At 46.4% G+C, this 12128-nt stretch overlaps 1 protein-coding gene across 1 annotated transcript in view; it reads left to right on the top strand.

Moving 5' to 3' along the window:
- Window positions 1–12049, top strand: part of ADCY2 (adenylate cyclase 2 (brain)) — a 180664-nt gene extending 168615 nt beyond the window's left edge. The window contains exons 20-21 of the mRNA XM_012658016.1: window positions 2828–2952; window positions 11228–12049. Of these exons, the coding sequence (XP_012513470.1) occupies window positions 2828–2952; window positions 11228–11380 (278 nt within the window). The 3' untranslated portion in view covers window positions 11381–12049. The remainder of the gene's footprint in view (window positions 1–2827; window positions 2953–11227) is intronic.
- The last annotated feature ends 79 nt before the right edge of the window (window positions 12050–12128 follow it).

Below are 12128 nucleotides of genomic sequence, written 5' to 3'. Positions count from 1 at the left end.
AATGTATTACCTGGGAGACCGTCCTCCTCTATGGTCAAACATGTATGGACCAAAATATTAATAACACCGCCCTGCACTGCAGCCTGGGCACAGGACGGTTATTCACCAGTCACAGTGCTACACCCAAAGCTTCATTTTCTTGGTCTAGACTTTAATGATATTGTTGAAATTAATGTGAGTGGTTGAATGGATCTCCTTCAACAGGTGTTTGAGACTGAGTGCCTACTTTACCCAGATTATTAGATAACTATTAATAATAATGTCTATACACTCAACCCCACATACCAGCCCTTTTATTAATAGATTTGTAAGGAAGCCTAAACTCAATGTTTCCCTTGGCCTTTGAGTCTTCCTTTCCCCAAAGCCTCAGCCTCTCCTAGGAGGTGGCGTCCCTGCTAGAGCTTGGTGCATGGCACCGTTGAGCGGCAGTTCAGGGATAGGAACTCGGAAGAGTGACATTGCAGAAAAGAAAGTGATGGTGCAAATAAGAAGCCAAATTCACTTCTAGCATCAGTTTTCTGCATATCAGGCTGTAGATTCAGTTGGTTAATCAGAACCACAGATCGAGCCCACTCCTGCACTAAATAGAGATGGCCCCGTTGCCAGCAATTATCAATTCAGCCTCCCCCCACCCCTCCCGAGCCTTGGAGCCGCCGACCACGCAGGAGTCTGCAGCAGCCGGGAGAAAAGCTGATGAAGGCCGGTCTGTAATCACCGGCCAGCATCCAGCCGCTGACTCCTGGGTACTCTGACCTGTGGCGCAGAGCTGGAGTAAGTTATTTGCGATGTCCAAAGCAGAAGTGTGTTTTATTGAGTACCCCACAAAGGCACAGGAGAATTTATTTCTCATCTCTTTCATACCTGCAAAGATTTTATGGAACAGTGTTTGGACTGAGTTTCCTGGCCTTTCTATTGCAGAGGGGAAGCTTTGCCTAAGATCTATAATAAGCTGCAGCACTCTGAGCTGTCCAGTGGTCAGAAGTTAAATCTCGCAGACACCCCCTCATTCGCCAACACAGTTTGACTAACGCACGACGGTGGGTCCTGGAGATGCAGTGGGAACAGTCGATCAATCTCAGTGTCCCTGTTTCTGTTGCTGTGGCCTCCTTCACGCCACTCCCAGCACACCTGTGGGGCTGTGTGTTTGAACAGAGTCCTCGGGACACGGGATCCTCCTACCTGTTCAGCTGGGTGGGGGAAGAGCCCAGGCCTCACCTCGATGAGAGAAGTTGGTCTGACTTTGAAAGCTTCGGCTCCTGATGGCAGATGCCGTCTCCACATTCTGCACAGTGTCAAAGCACACCCCGACCCCAGGTGCAAACACCGAGGAACCATGGTTTTCATCATGGCGATTACCAAGAGGAGAGGTCAGCACAGTCGCTGTCACCTTCATTATTAGCCGTGGCCCCCGGTGCCCGAACACCTTGGGAGGGAACACATAATGCCCAGGCCCCCCAGGAATCCAAGGACTCAGGCATGTCCCGGCAAGAACTGGTCCAGCTGGGCTGAAGAGAGGCGGCTTCGGGAATCCCTGCAGCGACCTTCTGGTTAAGTCTCCTAAGAGAATACAGCTCCTGAGGAGGCTGACGCCCCAGGGGCCGACGTTCGCAGAGCGGTAAAGCCCCGCTTCAGGGGCCAAGAGCCCCGGCAGCCAAACTGACAGGCCTTCCAGAGCTTGCCTGGAGAGGGCGCTGTGGGTCCCCTCCCCTCGCTAAGGGTGAGCCCAGTCTGCCCTCCCTCACTGCCCCAGCATCTCCTCCGAAGCTGGGCTCTTAGGGACCCCCTCAGTCCGCTCAGTTCTACCTCTCATCTTCTCCCCCTGTGTATTTGTAGGTGGCAGTCATTTTCCCGTGTGAAAAATATGCCCAAGTTTGTATTCCATCAAAACCTCTTTCTTACACACATACGGATTCCTTTTTAATGCTAGGACGTGGGTTAATCCCTCACCAGCAGCAGCAGCAGCACAAATTTGGGGGAGTCCTTTGGAAAGTGGTTTGACAATGAGAATGACTACCATGGGCATGAACATAGTCCCCTTGAATTCAGTGAAGTGGCCCATGGGATGTTGTCGAAGGCAACAGCCCTAAAGGTGGGAAACAGCCATGTGCACAGCTTGTGGTGGCGACAGGGGGCCGAGTTGTTAGGAGCAGGGGCCGTGGAGCCAGCCGCCTGCCTTTGTGTCCTGCCTCTGTCGTCTGCTCCCTGTCTGATGGCTCCCTGAACACGGAGGTGAGGTAGCGCCACCCACCCAGCAGGGCTGTTGTGAGATTCAGAGAAGAGCGCGCATCTGCGAGGCACTTAGAATAGTGCGTGGACGCGGAAAGTGCCGCGCTAGAGCTGCAGCGGCGGTGGCTGTTGTTTCGGCAAAACGTAGGGGTGAAGCCGAAGTCTGCAGCCGCAGAGTGGCCGTGAAGTGCAGCCTCTAAGTGTAGTCACTTACAGTAAGAATCTGCTTATTTCAAAATTGACATTTATTCTAAAACTATTAGAAAATAGTATAATAATCATCTCTTGCCTAAAATTACATAGTGACATAGAAAAACAATTGTATCATGTTTAGTTTTTTAAATCATATCAATTTTATGTTATTATAGAATAATGGTAAACGGACGTATAAACACGAATCAAGGTCTAGAAGGAAAAAAAGGACAAAGGTTTTTACATTTTTGAGATGACAAAGTTAGAGGACTAATTTTTCTTTGTTTTAGAACTTCATGAGTTGGGCTAACGTTTGTTAATAATGATTCAAGAATGGTGTTATCAAACTTCCCGCTTAAGCCAGTCGCTATAATTGGAATGCTGTTAACCCTCCTCCGATGTGTCACAGGTATTAACCACGGGCCTGTAATAGCTGGTGTGATTGGCGCTCAGAAGCCACAGTATGACATCTGGGGCAACACCGTCAATGTGGCCAGTCGGATGGACAGCACCGGAGTCCTGGACAAAATACAGGTACTGCGGTCTGACTGTCGTCCCTGGCTGTGTCTGTTCTCTTGGAAACTGTAAATAAGTATTAATTAATATAATACCAATGATAATATATTAAGACAAAGGAAAGAACGTAAACCTTGCAATTTACTTAAATCTTATTGGGAAAATGTTAGCTTTTTTTTTTAATTGGCTGTTAATGAAAACAACAACAAAATTCTAATAGTATAAAGGTTATTGCATTTGTGAAAACAAATGACCCAGCAATGACCAGCGTGGCCGTACGACAGCCCTGGGCGTTAAGTGCGGGAGTGGAGCCTCCTCTCCTGTTCCTTCTCCCAGCCCAGCACCTTCAAAAGGGCTTTCAAGCCAGAGAAGTCCTGAAACCAAAGCCAGACATAACCCCACCTTCCTCTGCCAGGGAGCTGAATTGGGAGGAGGAGGGAAGAGATGAAACAGAAGGTTAATAAAAATGGCAGCTCTGGAATCCCCCCGAGCAGAGGAAAGCAAAGCTCTGACAAATTAAAAGCAATGATTGGAGAAAAATAAAATTATTTTATATTAAGATTCCTATTGCTCATTAAATCAATAACCGTGCTTAAAATAACTATAATTACAATAGCACTAATATTTTAGGAAAAAAAGTACTAAAAATCACTGAAAAGATAATAGGAAAATAATCTGTTATTAGAACTCTGCTGAAACTATCCCAAGTGCTGCAATAGAGCAGGGCCAATCCGGGATGGAAGGATGACAGAATCCACAGAAAAGGGGAGCGAGGGAGAAGGGAGGCTGCCGAGGTGGCAGATCTGTCTGGTCAAGTCTGTTCTTTAATTCATTCAACAACCGTGTGCCGTGCTCCTCCCATGTGCTGCCTTAGGCTCTGAGACTAAAGCAGTGAGCAAGTCAGCCTTGTATGGGGCATGTTCCACTGGGGACAATGCTTATCCATCAGTAGTCACAGCGGAGTCACTGCAAATGTGACAATGCCATCTCAAGAGGACGTCAGCCAGCTTGTGTCTAGGGAAGGCTTCGGAGCCCTGGACTTCGGGCTGACAGCCTGTGAGAGTAGAAATTAAAGATGTGGACCTGGAGACAGCATGTGAGGCCCACGGTTTCGGGAGACGTGAAGTGAGCTGACAGAGCACAAGGAGAAGCGAGTTCGAGGGTGCGTGCCCCAGTCGTCGTGAGCACGGCAGTGCCTCAAGAAGAACACAGTGAGATGGAGCAGGTGGAAGGAAAGGTGGTTTGAGGGTCCCCAGGTGAAGGAAGGAGACTGGAATAGGGCGTGTTTGGAGAATGTGCTCGCAGACCAGGAGAACGTCTGTGATATTAATGGGAGAAAATGAAGAAAAGAAAGGAGGTTGCAGGGGTAGAAACTGGAACCTATGGTTCATTCCAGTATTTTAGTGAAGGAAAGAAAACCTACCTAAGAAAAATATAAAAACAAATCAAGAAGTGCATGTCATTATTTTTTTTTTTTTTTTTTTGAGACAAAGTCTCACTCTTTTGCCCAGGCTAGAGTGCCATGGTGTCAGCCTAGCTCACAGCAACCTCAAACTCCTGGGCTTAAGCGATCCTCCTGTCTCAGCCTCCCGAGTAGCTGGGACTACAGACATGCGCCACCATGCCCGGCTAATTTTTTCTATATAGTTTTAGTTGTCCAATTAATTTCTTTGTATTTTTAGTAGAGACAGGGTCTCGCTCTTGCTCAGGCTGGTCTCGAACTCCTAAGCTCAAACGATCCGCCTACCTCAGCCTCCCAGAGTGCTAGAATTACAGGCGTGAGCCACCGCACCCGGCCAATGTCATTATATTTTTAACCTACATTATTTTATACATGTTTATAAGATAAACATGTTCCCAAGGTTTGGATGTAATATCAACTAATATATTTTCAGCAAAAGCCATTTTGTACCATGATTTGGAAATTTTTCTTAAACTGTGATAGAGATTATCTTTTTTATTCTCATTCTCCACCCTATCCCCAAATCTAATTACTGTGTTTTGGTTCATTGTGGGATTTGATTAAATTCTATCATTTTATGCTAAAGAAGTCATCCTGAAGCTGGCTGTCATAGTGACACATGATACTGTCTGTCCCCCTCAGAGGTACAAATCCATCTAGTAACATGGAAGGTGTTCCAGGCAAGAGTCTGGAGATACCCAGGTGTTATGGTCCTTACTTGCCTTCTTCAGAATTCTAATGTCATTAACCAGGAACTAGTGAAAATCCACCTGCCTTCCACTGGACAGTCAGGGAGCTGGTCACAGGCAGCCAGAAGGCACACACCTGCCAGGGCACAGTGCCAGGCACCAAGAAAGAAGGGCTGCGTTCCTCAAATGAGAAGCATGTGCGCGTGTGTGTTGTCTGTGCTGAACATTCTATTTGTGGTTATGTTGCACTCTGGAGGATGGACTCCTGTGAAATGGCAAATTCGTATGAAAATCACTGGACACATGTTAGACTATGTCATGGTTGTCCTCTTCGGGGACTTTGATGAGTCCCTGTACTGTTTGCCTCAGCTCAGCCAAGGCCCTCAATAGCCTTGCTCCTAAAATTATGATAAGGTATACAGTCCTTTCTTAACTTCTGTAAAAGACCATCGCCTCCAATGTCATCAAGAATGGGTCTTTTGACAGTGCTTGTGTTCAAATAACCCTTATATTATTTAATAATGGCTCCTAAGCACAAGGGTAGTGATGCTGGCAATTTGGATATGCCAAAGATAAGCCGTAAAGTGCTTCCTTTAAGTGAAGAGATGAAAGTTTTCAACTTAATGAAAGAAAAAAAAATCATACACTGAGGTTGCTAAGATCTACAGTACATTAAGATAGTTTGAGAGAGACTACATTCACATAACTTTTATTACAATATATTTTTATAATTGTTTTATTTTGTATTTGTTATTGTTAATCTCTTACTGTGCCTAGTTTATAAATTAAACTTTGTCAATGGTATGTATATATGGGAAAAGACATAGTATATGTAGAGTTCTGTACTATCTGCAGTTTCAGGCATCCACTGAGGATCTTAGAACATATCTCCCGAGAATAAGTGATAACTACTGTACTTGATTCCTTTTTTTTTTTTTTTTGAAGCAGAGTGTTGCTCTGTTGCCCCAGCTAGAGTGCAGTAGTTCACTGCAACCTCAAAATCCCAGGCTCAGGTGATCCTCCTGCCTCAGCCTCCCGAGTAGCTGGGCCTACAGCCGTATACCACTATGCCAGGCTAATTTTTCTGTTTTGTAGAGATAGGATGTCAATATGTTGCTCAGCTGGTCTTGAACTCCTGGTGTCAAGCAATCTTCCTGCCTCAGCCTCCGGGAGTGCTAGGATTGTAGGCATGAACCACTGCGCCTGGCTACAACTCTGTCTTAGTAGTACAAAAGCAGCCATGGGCAACAGCAGTAAACAGATATCATGGCTGTGTTCCAACAAAACTTTATTGTGAACACTGAAATTTTGAATGTTCTATAATTTTCACATGTCACAAAATATTCTTTTGGGTTTTTTATTCTCCCAAATTAAAAAATGTAAAAGTTAAAAAAAAAAACTTAATGAAAAAAAAGAAAAGAAATACCCTTAAAAATGTAAAAAAAAAAAAAAAGCCACTCTTAGCTGCTAGCTGTACAAAACCAGAGGGAGGACCAATTTGCCAATCCATGTCTTAAACCATTGTTTTCCAAATTGCAGCTGGCATCCCATCAATGAACTATAATATAATAAGTTTAGTTGGCTGCAATCAGCTTACCAAAAAAAAATGTTTTTCACTGACCCTAAGATGCCTTCAGTTGTAAGATATGTTATTTTTTGTTGTTGTTTCACATCAGACAGGTGATGTGCTGATGTGGTAGCAAGGTTTAGGGGAGCCACATCTCACACACGAGCATGAAAACACAATCGTGCTTATGAACTACAAAAGGACCCAAGCAACATTGTTTTTGATATCACTCTAAAATAAAAACAATATATACTGCAAAACAAATTATGTAATTTATTTCATATTGATGAGATACTATGATGAGATGCAATCTGATTTCAGAGATGTTAAAATGGAAATGCGAGCATGCACCTAGAATCAATGAAATGTGTTAATGGCATAGAAGGTAATAGAGCCCATCCCTTGTGCTGAAGTGAAGGTATTAGAGCATTTGACAAAACTTGTTTCGATTTATACACATAGAGTTTACCTTCTCCCTTGTAGGACAGTGGTAAACCATTTGGATTTGGATTTCACTAAATGCTTGGAGAATCTGAAATTAATGGATTTAAGTCCATGAGTCCCCAAGTGGTCATATGAATAACAGCTACTATTTATTTCACAAAGATTTAGCCTGTACAGTATGACAAACATTATTCTAGAAGCTGAGGATACAGCAGTAAACAAAACAAGTCCCTGCCTTCATGTAGCTTATAGTCTAGTGAGTAGAGCTAGAAAAGAAGCAAAATATATTTTACATATTTTCGCAGTCGATAATGATAAATGCTAAGTTGAAAAATAGCATTGGGGAAAGAATAGGGCATTTAAAAAAAAAGAATGGGTCTTTCATTAATTTAAGCTTCCACTTGCTCACCTGCCTTTCATGTTTACTCTGCCTCATTCATCCCAAGATGATTCTATTTCTGTGGGCTTTCTAAAGCAGCAGTCCCCAGTCTTTTTGGCACCAGGGCCTGGTTTCATGGAAGACAATTTTTCCACAGATGGGGTGGGGGCATGGTTTTGGGTTGATTCAAGTGCATTACATTTATTGTGCAGTCAGACCTCTCTGCTAATGATCATCTGTATTTGCAGCCGCTCCCCAGCACTAGCATCACTGCCTCAGCTCCACCTCAGATCATCAGGCATTGGATTCTCGTAAGGACTGTGCAACCCAGATCCCTCATATGCGCAGTTTACGGTAGGGTTCGCATTTCTATGAGAATCTAATATCGCTGCTGCTCTGACAGGAGGCGGAGCTTTTGCAGTGATGCGAGTGATGGGGAGCGGCTGTAAATACAGATGAAGCTTCTCTGCCTCGCCTGCCACTCACCTCCTGCTGTGCGGCCTGGTTCCTAACAGGCCATGGACCAGTACTGGTCCATGGCCAGTGGTTGGGGACTGCTGTTCTAAAGGATATCTTTGATTTTTGTATGGAATGGAACAAATATCGCTTCTAAGTGTTTGCCTTCTATTCAGATTATTAACCAGGTAACACTTGCTGCAAAGTAAGCAAAAGTCCAAAAAAGAGAAGGCAGAGATAAAAAAGAAAAGTAATGGGACAGGGAGGGGAAATATTCCAACCAAATTGGCCACTGCCAAGGGCAAAAAGGCAGCTGGCTATACTCACGAGATCCAACTCGGAGTGAGCCCTCAACAGCTGCTCTGGCCACTTCTCTGACTGGCGGGCTGTGAGCTGGGGCTGCTCTGACCAGGGCCTGGTGCTGTGGTTGTTGTCTATGGAGACTTCCCAGTTGCCCACCCAGGAGGGGAACAGTGGAGCATCTTGGCAACTTAGTCTAACTGTGTCCCAACTGCACCAATGCCTGTAGGATTTTTTTGCATGAACATCGCTGGCCATTCCCGATACCCAGGGATGCTCCAGCCCTCCTGGACAACCCAGAGTCCTCTCTTTGGCCAGGGAGGGAGGCATGCCCCTACCAAGAACACACTCGACTACCTTCGGGCCACCCATGTTCCCACCCAGAATATTCAGAAGATGGATGACAGGTTTTAACATTTCTTACGACTCCCCAGGCAGTTTTTAAGCACTTGGGGTAAGCATCAAAAGCAATTTAAGAGAGGCTGATCATGGAGAGTTCTCCCTCCTCGAGATCATAAATCCCCTGCAGGTCAGTGTTTAAAATGAGTTTGAGCCCATGTGTGTCTCTAAGAGGATTGGGGGCATCATAAACCTGCACGTGACTCAGGGCAGGTCAGCCGCCTGGATCAGCTCCGAGCGCTCCGATCCCGGGAGGAGCTAAGACTGTGTTTGCAAGCCTGTGTGCACTCGCTGAGCTCAGCAGCTGGAAGATTCCCATTTGGGTGGATTTTCTTCTCCTGAGGGTGCAGCTCTCTCTGGCTCCAGCAGGCTCTCATTTTCATTTATGTGCAAAAAAAAAAAAAAAAGTAGTGAGATGCCGGAAAAAATCAAAAATGATGCCAAGACGGTTAAAAGGCTTCTCCTGGGCCTGAGGAACAGGTTCTTTTTATTAAAGAGCGTTAAACTCCCCGTGTGTTTTCCAGCCTTGAAGCCGAAAGAACAGCGTAGGAAGCGCACTCGGCGAGCCAGCCAGGCCCTTCCTAGACCTGCGGGAACAGGTCTGGTGTCCATCAGGGTGGACAGCTTCGTCCTCGGGGCTTTACCTTCCATGCGGGGCAGATCCGTTGGTGGCTTGGGGTTACAAATACCAATGAATGGTTCAAAAATGCCAGTGATGAGAGCAGCAGTCAACACCTCGACTGAACAGTTAACCTCCAAAGTGCCAAAAGATCTGTTTGTTCTCTGTATGGAAGGTGACAATTCAAATGCCCGAGGAATTCTCTAATCCTGCCTGCCCTGAGATCACTGATCATGAGGAAATGTTCGTCACCTGCGTTCCTTGGTTAGCTCCCTCTTCGTCCAGTTCTTACCCGGTATGCAGAGCCTTCCTGTGCTTCTACCCTCCCTCTGGGAGCATCCGGCAACTGCACCCCATTTTCCTTCCTGCTGTGCTCATTGGAGTCCCAAGGACCCACACGTCAGGCCCTGTGTGAGGGGCTGGCCATCGGGTCACACTGCAGGAAGATGGAGTGATTTTTCCAGCTCTTTCCCTCTGCCTGCCCTTGAAATCTTTGCCTGGCTGACTCCGCCTAGTTTCTGGGCATCCCCAGGCACTGTCCTGGGTTCTCTTAAGCACAGTGCCTGATGGTTTTCGTGTACTTCTGCCTCTGCCCCCGTGTGCCGTCCGCCCTCAAGGCCCCTCTCAGACTCTAGGCCCAAGGAGGCTGGCTCACGCTGCTGGCATGGCCCCCGCCCAGCCCCCACCATTGCACCAGCCCCCGGCCACACCAAAACCGAACTTGTGTTGTGACACTGCTGTGTGGTTCGCAAGCTGCCCAGCCCTGCCAAACCTGCCTGGCACAGCTGTGTCCCCCACATGGCTGAGGTGGTCAGGGTCTCTCAGGTACTCCCGTGGCAGCCATGCCAGGTGGCCTTCTGTGACGAAGTGGGAGGAGATCCCTCCTCCTACGCGCCAATTTTACAGCTTCCATAACTGTTCCCAGGGCTGTCTGTGAAACAGCTCCTTCCCTCCCTGCGCAAGACCCCAGATACTCCTGGGGAGTCTGGACGGAGGAGCAGGTTACTGACGGGGGCGGGGCGCCCAGGCACCTCCCCATTCTCTGCTGGAGAAAACACCTTTGCAGCTCCCCCGACACTCATGCAGGTGGGTCCCAGGCAGGCCGAGTCTCCCTAGGAAAGCACAGCACGCGCTCAGGCATGAGGCTCGGAACAGGACAGCGCATCTCCACCGGAGATGGAAACCATGGCACGCAGGCGGTTTCACTGCCATCTGGCCATCCTAGACACGACACAGTGCAATGGCAGGAAATAAGGAATCATGTCACATTGGTGGGGCACAAGGAGGGACCCCTATTAGCATCCCCTGTCCACGCAGGGGAGTGAGGAGGCTTTTAAGACTCAGCTGAGAGCGCCGTGCTCATACTAATGCTCGTGCAAATTCCTGCGGTTCTTTTAGTTTTAGTCACTTTATTCATGTGCCTCAAACCTGAAAGATGTGGCCCTTTGCAGGAGCTGAAGTTGCTTCTTCTCAGGGTGTTTCTCCCATCTATATTAAAGTCTATTATTAATGTTCATTATTATTTCACAAACTGTGACATTCATGACCATTTGTAAACATCATACAAAATCCCACCACTCCAGCGTATTTTGATTTACTTTCTTTTCTCCAAGTCTCTCATGTGAGTACATATGTTGAAATCACAGCTGGATCAATTCTTTTTTTGGGAGAAATGACTCAACATGAGTCCATTGTCTCACGCATGATACCGATCACAGTAACGCCATAGTTTACTTAACCCTGGAGACTAGTTGAAGTTTAAGTTGTTGCTGGTTTTTTTGCTATTGCAGGACTGAATTCAACATTATTGTCCTTATAAAACTTTTTTTTCCTGTGGATCGTTCTGTCTACTGATTTCTCGGGAGTGGAATTACGGGATCAAAGAGCACGAAGCTTTTGCGGCTCTTTATCCTTGTGTCATATGGGTCGGATTAACTTGGGCACTAAACACATTTTCATTTGTTCGTGTGGCTTCCAGGTCACCGAGGAAACGAGCCTCATCCTGCAGACGCTCGGGTACACGTGCACCTGTCGAGGAATCATCAACGTGAAAGGAAAGGGAGACCTGAAGACGTACTTTGTAAACACAGAAATGTCGAGGTCTCTTTCCCAGAGCAACCTGGCATCCTGAAGAGTGGCCTTCGTTTTGGCAAGAGACTGTATTTTCGGGAAGGTACCACGTACTTTCTGACTGCAACTTTTGTCCCTGTTTTTGATGTGTGTGCTCTGTTCACATGTCCTATGGAGCCTTTGCAGACTAGTTCCTGTGACCCAGTGGCATACCGTTTGGTGTCTGATGTGTGCCCAGATTGTTCTGCCACTTGCACTGTGCTTACTCCTAAGCAAAAGGAAAAAGGAGCTCGCGTGATGAAAGAAAAGCATTCAGAGAACTAATAAAGAGGAGAGAGGTGAAACAAACAAAAATTCTTAAGGCAATAAAACTAGGGGGTGTATATTATCTTCTGGTGCATGTTCTTTTCTGGAAAATATGGTAGCTCGCCAAACGCATCCGCTAGTCTGATATTCAAACACACAGTATTTGTGAATAAGTTGATTCTGTCACCCCACATAGAGTCTGTGCTCACTCACGGGTCCCATTGCCAGTGGCCATCCAAGGGCCCCACTGGGACCCGTGACTCTTGTCCCTTTGCTCTGTGTGTCTCATGCCAGCCGCACGTTGCCATCGATCACCAGGATTAGTCCTCACAGCCTAGGACCAGTTTTGTACCAAACTCGTCTGATGTTTTGATGCCATTTGTCTTTTGTAAGGTTAATTCATTAAAAGTTTTATGTACTTTGATTTATAGTGTCTGTATCTTTCGTTTTCCTTTCTTCTTTCTCCTGTGGTTTCTTGCAGAATTAAAGTTTATTTCTCATCC

Source organism: Propithecus coquereli, unplaced genomic scaffold, assembly GCF_000956105.1.
Source record: "Propithecus coquereli isolate 6110/MARCELLA unplaced genomic scaffold, Pcoq_1.0 Scaffold569, whole genome shotgun sequence".
NCBI classification, from domain to species: Eukaryota; Metazoa; Chordata; class Mammalia; order Primates; family Indriidae; genus Propithecus; species Propithecus coquereli.
This window is presented reverse-complemented; position numbering and strand designations above follow the sequence as displayed.